The sequence below is a fragment of the Eucyclogobius newberryi genome, unplaced genomic scaffold (assembly GCF_026437365.1).
Source record: "Eucyclogobius newberryi isolate DKJ021-1_F unplaced genomic scaffold, fEucNew1.0.hap1 SCAF_14, whole genome shotgun sequence".
Taxonomy (NCBI): Eukaryota; Metazoa; Chordata; class Actinopteri; order Gobiiformes; family Gobiidae; genus Eucyclogobius; species Eucyclogobius newberryi.
Window position 1 is genome coordinate 18,746,730 of NW_027315768.1, and position 11,135 is coordinate 18,757,864.

General features: G+C 39.8%; 2 protein-coding genes across 2 annotated transcripts in view; one reads left to right on the plus strand and one right to left on the minus strand.

Annotated features, from left to right (window-relative positions):
* st6gal2a (ST6 beta-galactosamide alpha-2,6-sialyltranferase 2a) overlaps nucleotides 1-5,165 on the plus strand; it is a 40,655-nt gene extending 35,490 nt beyond the window's left edge. The window contains exon 7 of the mRNA XM_072444722.1: nucleotides 2,319-5,165. Coding sequence (XP_072300823.1) covers nucleotides 2,319-2,566 — 248 coding nt within the window. The 3' untranslated portion in view covers nucleotides 2,567-5,165. The remainder of the gene's footprint in view (nucleotides 1-2,318) is intronic.
* Nucleotides 839-11,135, minus strand: tmtops2b (teleost multiple tissue opsin 2b). The gene is made up of 4 exons (XM_072444724.1): nucleotides 10,566-11,135; nucleotides 7,563-7,888; nucleotides 5,174-5,407; nucleotides 839-1,211 (listed from the first exon to the last, which is right to left on the minus strand). The coding sequence occupies exons 1-4, from the start codon at nucleotides 10,930-10,932 to the stop codon at nucleotides 996-998; spliced, it is 1,143 nt and encodes a 380-aa protein (XP_072300825.1). The 5' UTR covers nucleotides 10,933-11,135; the 3' UTR covers nucleotides 839-995.

Below are 11,135 nucleotides of genomic sequence, written 5' to 3' on the forward strand. Positions count from 1 at the left end.
CAACAGTTAAACTTCTCCTTAATGCAATTTTTTAAAACAAACAATTATTGATCTGTTGGAGCTTTTGTCAAAAGATAATATCCATAATTATCTCCTCTTAAGTTTATCAGTAACCACTCGGTGTGAACAACTGTGCTTTTAATCTGTGTCAACATTTATTGTAAAAACATGCAAAGCAATGACATAAAAATTATAATACTTTGACACACAAGTAGTTTGAAAACCCTACGTGTAGATAAAAAATGTAAGTAGTTAAATATGATGTCCGTGGGTTGTGACAGAGCAAAAAAGACTGACTGGCTGGTAGTTGATTCTTACAATCCACAAGCACAATATTGATGGGGATGGCTAGAAATCTCATACCAGTCAACATATCTTATTTGAGCAAGGTATTTTTAATCTTCTATTTTCTAAAGTTCGCTTTGGAATGTAAACTTGAAACATTTCAACTGAATCCTGATTTGCAGCACAGCATAAACCTGACAGTGTTTCCAATACATGCACACGGTCCAACGATTCAGTAACATAGCATTTAGCAATATCCAAAAGTTGTTTCTACTTTGGTTCATTTCTAGAAACTTCCCTTGCAAGCCACACACAACAGTATCTCTTTGTCCATGCTTAAATGTAACAGTTTGGGGCAGTCCTTCCCCCAGACATTCTTTGTGTTGTGCTGCGTGACTCTGTAAACAACACTTTGAAAAAGCCTGAGAATTGATGCTGTTCTAGCAGCAGATGACTGTACAGAGCCTCAAATTGCCACTTGCAGTTATATTGTTGATGTCCGCTTGATGGCTATGTTCATAGATGTCACCAACACAATCATAGTACGGTACATGAAATGTGGCCACTATGTCAAGTCTTGTGCATAAACGGGAAGCTTCATATTTGCAGAAATATTTTAGTTGTAACACAGTGAGGAAATGGATCAATTTATCTTCAGCATCAGATACATGATAACATAAAAATGGGTCCTGCGGCGCAGTTCGGTGCTGCTAGGTGGTGGCCACAGGGGGGTTGGTGTGCTTCATGTGGGGTGTGCTGCAGCACTGGTTGAAGGTCTCGGTGGAGAGCTGGGCTGTGCATGCCACTGTGTTGCTGTAGACTCGACGGTTCAGCTGGATCATGGTGGTTTTGGAGGGCATCGATGTGTTTCCGTTCTCCGCAGACCAATGATTGCAGTGGAACAGCACCAGAAAACACCTGTAGAACTGGGAGAAGAGAGTACATCAAAACCTGCTTAATATCCAACTTCTCTGAAGTGGATTGACCTTGGTTTGTACTCTCTGTGAGAATAGTATCTACAACTCCAGAGTAAAAGGCCAGCTACATGACTTAGTGCACTTTCATGTCCGTAGTCGCCAGAGGATAGAGAGTGGGTCCTAACAGCTTGTGGCAGTGGTACTATACTTACTTTGACTGAAATGAAAGTTCCAGACACAGAGAAAAATAATAAGTGATACAGAAAAAATGTCTTGTTTCCTTTTTTGTGTGGATTTAGGTTCCAGAATTACCAAATGGTGTCAATTTGGTGTCCAAAACTGCATTAGGATCAATGTTTTTACATTGTGATCTACCTGACTGTAGCATGTTGCCACCTCAAGCCTGTTGAGGTTAGATTTGTATGAAGTTTCCTACAGCAGAGAAATAAATCTTTTGTGCAAATTTGGAAAAGAGACCATTTTTGAAAGGATTGATGAAGACTATGTGTCTTCACCTTGTCTCATTGTGGCTTGGTGAAAAAAGCATTCTCAAAGAAAAATGATCAACAGACCAACAGCTACAGAAGCCAGTGAATGAAAAGCATCAAAGCAACATAATCTTCGGGAGCTGACTGTGCTTTGTGTAAAAAGACGTCGTGTTGGTCCAAAGATACAGAGCAGCTGTGTCTGCAGCAGGGGCATTTCACATGCTCATGCATTATGCATTCTGTGCAACGGTTTTGAACTAAACACTCTAAACAAACACATTTAGCTGTTATCAGATAAAGTGGCACTATCACGCAATCAGGAGCAACATTCATAGATTATACTGATCGGTGCCAGTGGTATTATTACATTCTGTCTGCATAAATCCCATTCTTTTTACCTCATTGCAACTTGAGGACAGGCTACATGTATATTGTATGACTACAACTATAATAATACTATAAGTATTCAGACTGAATATGAAGAGCTGTCTCTGCCTAAAATGCTCTTAAAATGTCTGACTCACATATTGATTAGGCACTACATTTCCCGATGCAGCCAATTCTATGATTTAATACTTGAGACGCTGAATACTAGCTTATACATTAATGGACCTTTGTGTTGTTACAGGTATCCTCCTGATGATGGCGCTGTGCGAGAATGTGCATGTCTATGAGTACATCCCCTCCATACGCCAGACTGACCTTTGCCATTACCATGAGCGCTACTTCGATGCAGCCTGTACTCTGGGGGCCTACCACCCGCTGCTGTACGAGAAGAGCCTGATTCAGAGGCTCAACACTGGCCCTGAGAGAGACCTGCGCAGGAAGGGTCGGGTCACTCTGCCGGGTCTCAGCACCGTTGACTGTGACGCCTGAATACGGCATCCAATACTGCTCTCCCAGACATTGTACACAAACATGTCTAAACGGCCTAAAGAAGGGTGCGGTGCAAAAAGGCCCTGAGACGTGGAATCTGCAGCTTACATAAACACCGTAAGCCATGAGGAGACATTCACCGGACCACGTTGTCTACATCAAGCCGTTTATTGCACCAATAGGACATGGCAATGGGATTCAAAGATGTTTCCGTTCTGCTTTAGCTGAGCCAAGTAAGCTTCGGGTAGAACAAGTTTTTAGACTATGATAAGAGTGTGGTTTTAATAGACTGTGGATGTATTGTTTTTACATACAACCATAGTAGAAAAAGGTTCAGTTGTAGTCATCTGGACTTTCAACTTTCATCCAAGAGTCATTGTCACTTTGCGAATTTAGACCGGGAACTCAGATATTTATTCTATTCTGTGGTGAGCCCTGCCCACCGGGCCCTTCTGAAGTAGAAGAAAAAAATGTTTGTTTCAACAGAAACTTACACCTCTTGTTTTCTATCAAGCTAGCCTCTTGTTTACTATCAGTCTTTTGTTTTTGTGTCCCTGGCTCACTCTCCCAGAGTACCTGAGTCCAGACGACTACAACTGAACCTTTTTCTACATTAAAATCATTATGTCATCTCTGCTGAATGTCTTAAGTACATAGACACTTTTACAAATAAATTTGACTTTTTTTGCTGGACTTTTTGTGATATTCAAAACTGGTCTGGGGCATGTCAGTCGCACACAACCATCATATTGTTTGTTGAATAATTTGCTGTTATTTTTGGATGCTGGTTTTCACTATGGAAAATGTATGGAAAATGGGGCCAAATTGTGTCAGAGATCAAGTGCTCAGACCAGATGAACACACTTGGCTCTTTGAACCTAAACACAAAGGGACCAGGTGTAGGACACTTCGGATTAATGGCTGTGGGAGAACTGCTGTATGGCCCTCAGTGATATTTGCTCTCTGATGGCCAGATGACTTAGTTGAATGTAATTCCAGCCTGGCTCTCAGTGCACACTCCTGAGAGAGTGTGTACCACTGCAGGGTTATTCTTTAGATATGTAATGGCATGAAGCTCATTTCCTATGGCAATAACCCTTGGTTTGTCATGTCTACAGCTTAGAGAGTAATATCATGAGATTTACTCTAGTTGGGATTCTTTTTTGTTTTCAAGCAGTGCCACATCTTCAGCTTGAGAGGTCATTGTTGTGCATGGAAGATAGCTAGAAGGTTTTTTTCAACTTTGCAGAAAATTAACTTGTTGAGTCCTACTTGAGATGTTTTTATAGCTGTGGTGGTACAGAGGGAATAACAGTGTTTTAACTATTATAAAACTGATGATTTAACTGATTCTGTATAATATGTGGGAAAGGAAGGATGTAGTTTTAATAAAACAAAGTATGTGTTAGTTGGGCTAAAATCCTTGATTTTCATTAGTGTTGTTTGATATTTGAAAACGCTAAAAGAACCAACACAATAATAGTATTATTTTAATTGTCTATAATGTCTTAATTAAAGTGGGAAGCTAAATGAAATCGATTCTGTTGTGTAATTCAGTGAATTAAAAACGTGACTAATCCTGGTACTTCATCACATTGATGCAAGCTGAGCTAAATCCTGTTTTAACATGACTGCTCACTGATTTGAACCCAACCGTGCAGTCCTTCATCCTTAATGAAGCCTTGAATAATAGCTGTTTAAGATGCATTTATAGCTGTGGATGCATACGCTACTAAAATATATCCCTCCCTGTTTTATGTGTTTTGTTTGATTAATTGTTTGGTTCAATGTATTTTTCAACAGAAACAGTTTAAAATTAAAATTGTAACTGTCAAATGAGTATTATGAAGATCAGGATGAAATTCTGCGCTGACTCATTATTTGAACAGTGCTGTCTACATTTTAGACTATAAAATCATTTGTTTCATTGCTTGTGATTGTGACACTGAAAGTGCAACACCCTGCATATTTTATGTACATTTAGTTTGCTGACCTTTCAGTGCACACTGCATGTAAGTCTGGATCAGAGCTTATAGTGCACACCACTGTCATTGCTCGCAGAGGCCTGAGCAGCCAATCCCATGTATGTTTGTGTGGAGGAAAATGACGACCAGCTCCTTGTTCCTTGGAAGCGCTTAATAAAGTGCAGTGCCTGAGGGCAGTCTAATCTGTGCATCTCAATATTGTTGTGCCAAACTCCTTTTTAATCGTTGTGGTTTTTTGGAGAGCTTAATGAGTGATACAGTCTCCTCACAGGACTAAGGTGCTTTGACTTTTATTAAACTTTACTCAAAGCTAATTGTGGGAAACTAAAATTTACAACAAAAAAAAAAGAAAACGACTTTACCTGTTTTTTTCTATTATCAAATTATTTTCTTTACATGACTTTATTCAGAAATGTTGCAGTTCACTGCCTCTAAAGGACTGAACATTCTCATGTATTTAACACTGTTTCAGAGTTAAATACATTGAGCAGAGAGTGAATATCCTCTCCCGTGCCTGAGTTCATGACTTAGCTCTTCTTATTTGAACTGATATTTAAATATTTGTAAACTGTAACTTTCTTTTTTACTGTGTAAATAAAGATGTTGTCATGTCATGCCTTACCTGTTTGTTCATTAGGATATAGATGATTGGGTTGATCACAGTGCTGCTCTTGGCCAACAGGGAGGGCACCACACTGGCCACAGGGCTGATGATGTTGGGTGGGCCGAATGTTGCCATCATTGCCACCACACCATAAGGCATCCAGCACAGCAAATAGCACGCCGCTGTTGTCAATACCATAAACAAAATGTGGTACTCTCGTTTACGGGCTGCGGTTTTGCGAAATTTCCCCACCTATGAAAAATATTGAGAAAAAAAAATCGTATTGTTTCTTGTGTCCTTTTATGAGCTATGATGTGTTCAAACAGACACAAAGAATGATTAGTATAATTTCAAAACATGAAACGTAATCAATAAGCACAGGAAGAAATATGACTTTTGTGCCACTGCGGAAGTCCTCGGCCTTCTGATTGCATGGCCATCCACAAGAACGCGTTTTAACTACAGCCCAATTAATCAAAGCTATACATGTACAAACTTGAATCTGTGAGTAGTAATGATAGATACTCACATAATCACATACATGGGAAATAGGAATGTTACCTTACTTCAATAGTGGATTTTTATAAGTTCACAATATAATAATAAAGAGATCACTATAATATTGGATTGAAAATTGTATTCTGTTAGTTTTTATTAAGTAAGTTATTCAATTTTATTTGTAGAGTGTGTTTCAAAGAGCAAGTCTTACAAAGCACCTCACAGACAAATCACAAACAGTAAAATACAAACAGATACAAACATCAATAATGACAATAAGCAGGAATAGCAAGAAGAATAACCATGAAGCTATATAGATTAGAAAAACTAGATGTCTAAATAGGTAAGTTATGCTCTTTAAAAATATATATGTCGTTCTTAGCTCGAAAGGGAATGAGTTCATGAGTCTGGGTGCGACAAAGTCCCCCTTGGTTTTGAGTTCAGTTGATGGAATCTCTAATCAATCCTGCTTGGTTGATCTTAATGACAGTGTTGGTGTAAAGCAAGTAAATTAACTCTCTTAATTAATCAGGGGCATAGCCATGAAGTCAAATGTAAATAAGCAAGAAGATATATAAATGCATCCGATGCTCAATATGGCAGCACTTACTGGATTTGGTTAGTCAGAATTTTGTTGGTTAGTCATGACAGCAGAATTTTGAACTAACTGAAGACGAGCTAAAAGAGACTAATTACTAATACCAAAAAACAGGAAGTTACACTAGTCCAGCCTTGACAGGACAAAGGTATGGACGACTAGCTCATAGGGTGACCGCATACTCCTCGGAGTAAACAAATGCAAGTCAAGGCCTGGACATAATGGTTACAACACAATGCATTGTAAAATAAAACACCAAGGTTGCATATAGAAGGGTGAACATTAGATTTTAAGCCTTACAGACGCTGTTCTCATTACTATCAGGAGTGACGATGAGTGGCATCAAAATCGGCATCGAGTTTCACACGGTTTCCTTTGTGTTGGAATTTAAGTTTTATAATGACTTATTTCCAACACAAACACTGGCACACAATTAAACAGACATGATACATTTTGTGATCCTTGATATTTCTTTCCCATTTGAGTTAGATGCCACACTTATTACCACCGCAGTTAAGCCATTTACGCCACTACAGCAGGGATTACATTCAAAGAAACTTATTTTGCATGCTTGCCTACAGCTAATCACAGTGTGTGCACTGTAAAGCAGCTTACAAATCACTGGTTAGCACTGAATATATGGTCAAATGTAGTGATAAAACCAAAGAGGTATTTCAATTGTATCTCATATCGTATAAATGTGTTTTTATGTATTGGTTAATTTTATTGATTGCTTTATTTGTGTTTTAGTATCCTATGTTTGTTTGTTGTTTATTTTCTGTTGTGTTTTAACAGGGTGTCCATGAAAAAGAGAACTTTTCTCATTGGGTTTTCCTGCCCTGCTAAACATGTGCTCATGGCTAAAATCACACAGATGCAAAATGATTCAGTAACTAAAATTACCCAAGGGGGGTTTGTTCACCCCTGCATATTGACATATCCTCTTCATTCATATTAAAAGTATTTGAAAAGGAAATAACCAAAACACTTTACCAGTGGCGTATGTTATAGCAATAAGGAAACAAAGGCATCTGCTACATAGTTAACGTAAAAACATTTCAAACTCAGTATAGAATTATGTTAACCTCACTGTATGAAATGTATCATATTCTGCTGCTACTTTCTTCTTTATTCAACTGCCCTTTTGTGCAATTATTGTCATCCATTATTATTACTACAACACAGGTTTTGCATTATTAGGCACTAAAATGCATTGTTAGCCTCTAAAATAAATTTAAAACACTTGAATATGTTTTTGATTAAACTTTACTGATACAATTTTGTTTCAGAATGTTTTAGAACATAACCTACCTGTTTAACAGCAAACATCAGACGACCATAGCAGTAGGCCATGACCATGATGGGCAGGCCCAGGCAGAAAATAAAGAGACAGATGATGTAAGAGTGAGACTGTCTCGTGTTCAGCGTCCAGGACACTGAGCAGCTGGTCCCTGCTCCCTCTATGTCGTAGCTACTCCAGCCCAGCAGGGGAGGCACTGTCCAAAACAAGGAGTACAACCAAGAGCCCCCCACAGCTACCAGAGGCCTCCTGTAGCTAGGCCCTCGCTTGTTGTACACCGTGAGTGTGCTGTAGCGGTCATAAGAGAGGATGACGAGGGAGATCAGGGACACAATACCTGAGAAAGGGAAATAGAGCAGCACAATGAGCACTGTGCTTGAGTTAAAGCAGGAGGAGTTCTGTTAAGTCCATTATCACAGTTGTACAGGGTGGTTAAGATCTTCATCTTAACAGGAACCAAATGTGTGTAACCTACTTCGCTTCGCACAAACTATTTGAAGCGCAGCTTTTGATTTCCATGCAAGGGTGTGTCCGGACTTTTTTCACTGGAGGGTCACTGGAGGGTGGCCCGAGGGTGGCACCAGGGCTGGCCCAAGCCTTTAAGACAGGGCTTCTCAAACTTTTCCTGGCGCGCCCCTTGGGAGATAGAAAATGTATCCACGCCCCGCACAGCCTCGAGAAATGATAAAGTATGATACTGAAAATTACTGAAATAACAGTAATAATTGGAGTTTAAATAGGCCAATAACATTTATTTTCAGTGTCATTTACAGTGTCTTTCTTTGGTTTGTGCTTTGAAGATATGAAGAAAATAAAGAGATGAAATCAAAAAATGCATTATGTCTCGTCCCTGTGGATCTTTTACCAGCGCGGGTCCCACGACTTTCACACACAGACTGCCTGGTGCTGCGCTGATATTTTTTTACAAAAAAGCACATAAGATCAACGCGGAAAGGAAACAAATGCACACGCATTCTCTTCTCATACTTTTCAGAAATGTTTATATCGCCAAATTTGCGGTCAGAAGCGAAGCAAGTTTAAAAGTTAGACTCAAAATGTGGAGGGAGGAGATGAGCACAAAGGGAACCAGGACAGAAGCGGTCGCAGAAGAGGAGGGAGCGGTAAACGTGTGTGAGCTGCACAGAGGCAGGCTGACCCACTCCGCCGCTGCTCTCTCATATTCAGAGATGAACCTTGTGTTGGCACAGCATTTTACTCTTGCTCAAAACATGCGTGATGTGTGCACTTTTCCACAAATGTCTCGCCCCCCTTTAGCAAGACTCTGCGCCCCCCAAACGGGCACGCCCCCCACTTCTGCTTTAAGGCAGAACTAATGTGAATAATTAACTTTAGATAATACACATTTTACATATCAATGCTGATTTCATATTTTTGTCATCATTTTGAGCAATATTATAATTCAAATTAAATCTGTGGGGGGGCCAATCAGATTTCAGGGATGTCCTGTGCCACTCCTTAGAAATGCCCCTGCTTCCTCTTTAAGACTTTAAGCACTCTTTGACCACAAAATGTGTCATACTTTTTATAATGTGGGCTTGTGATAGTATTTATTCAATACCATGTTCCCACATACGTTTTTCAATGTAAAGAGCTACAAAGACGAGACATAATCATAGGGGACCTCTTCAGTCCACTCACAAAATTGTCATTAAAAATAAATGGATTGGCAGCGCTTTAGCTCATTACATTTAATTTCAAACAGGATTTAAGTCCCCTCTGCATTGCACTAACTGGCTTTTAATGTGGTTAAGATACTGTTTTGTTACCACCGGCTGTGGTAAGTGTGGGTGCTGAGAGAATTGACTGCATCAACTTGTATGTATAAGTTCCACCAGTTTAAATAATTTACAATATTTAGTGAAGTGAATGAGGGAAAAGGGCTGGATATACAAATATCTATAAAAAGAACGACAAATTATAGGCTACAGTTTCTGTGGAAAGAGAGCTTTTAAATTGTGATTGATATGTGTTAGTGAACCCGTTGGAAGCATCACAAGTGAGGACCACTGGTAAGATATGCAAACAAACTTATGGGATAAACAACATATCAAGGCAATCTCGTCTTGATATGCTGTTTATAAATGTGTGTCAAGTATGTTCAGTGGTTGTGAATTGCGCTTTTTGGTTCCCCGTGGGATTCATAAGAGGATAGAAGGGACAGCATGGGATTTATGGGGAAAATAAAACCAACAGACGATTTAATATTGCTGTTTACAGAAACGATGGGCTCTTTGAATTCACGCGATAGAGAAAAACAACCTCCCAATTTCAATCTTATGGCATGGTTAGATTCAATGGAAACTGACTAAGTGGAAGCAAGCGGACAAGGTTGTCTTTAAAAATGGGTTCTAATGGAACGACTGTAAAAGTGCTTTTCTTTACATGTTGAGTAAATTAAAGGACCTTTATTTCAGGGCCATAGCACAAAATGTCTCAAGTTCATAGCACGTTTAATGCAATTGTGCAATTTTTTTAGTAAATCAATTATATGCTAATAATAAAATAGGCCTAAATTGTCCTACATCTTATGATTATGAAAGTGAAAGGTGCTTGTCATGGTAAAATAGATTTAAAATGTCCATATTTTACAAAAGATTGGGATTGATTAACTGTAAGTGAACTCTGGAACACTTGTCCTGTTAGTATGTGCACTTGGACAGGTGTAAAGACAAAACAGTATGAATTTAACATGTGTCCAACAGCACGCGCCAGGGTTCACCTCTGCTTTAGTGCGGATGAAATGAAGGGGTTAACGCGCCCTATTACAACACCAGTCTGCAGTCTCCATAAAACCAATAATCATAATATCATAAATGAGCAGTTTGCAAGAAAAACAGAAGTAGTATGTCTTAGTAAAGTGCCATGCCAAAATTGCCCATAAAATCCACTGAACCGAAGTGATGGGGAAAAAAAGTTCCTTATTTACATTTTGGTTTGCGCACAAATACAAATGTGGGAAGACAGATGCAGACTGGACTCTCCACTAAACTTACCGAAGCAGGAGTTGATGAATCCGTACCAGCTGCAGCCGCTGGTCCCCAGGAGCCAGTGACCTCTAATACTGGACGCGAAGCTGAGCGTGGTCCCAAAGAGACACACCATCATGTCGCTCACACTGATGTTCAGCAGGAGCATGTTCACTGGAGTCCTGAGTTTCTTGAATTTGCAAAACAAAACGAGCACAATTAAGTTATTGAGGAAGCCGAAAGTCATGATGAAGCCCAGGAACACGGACAGCACGATGAAGCCAGTCGGGGAGAGCCTCTGGGCGCCCGTGGCAAAGTCCGCGTGAGCCTGCTCATCGCTGAGGTTGAGGCTGTAGTTCAGGGCGGATTGACCAGAAAACATCCTGTGGGCCATTCATCTGACCCTTATGTCGCGTCCGATCACGGCTTGAGAAAGTTTACTCGATGCTCGTCCTCATTGAGTCCATGTTGATCGTTTCGGGGGGACGCACGTCTCCTGTGCGTGATGTTACAGTAACCAAGCACATTGCTCTGGGACACAATCGCATCTCTTGTGGTCACTGAAAAGCTCTCTATAACTCACTTTGTTGCAGCACC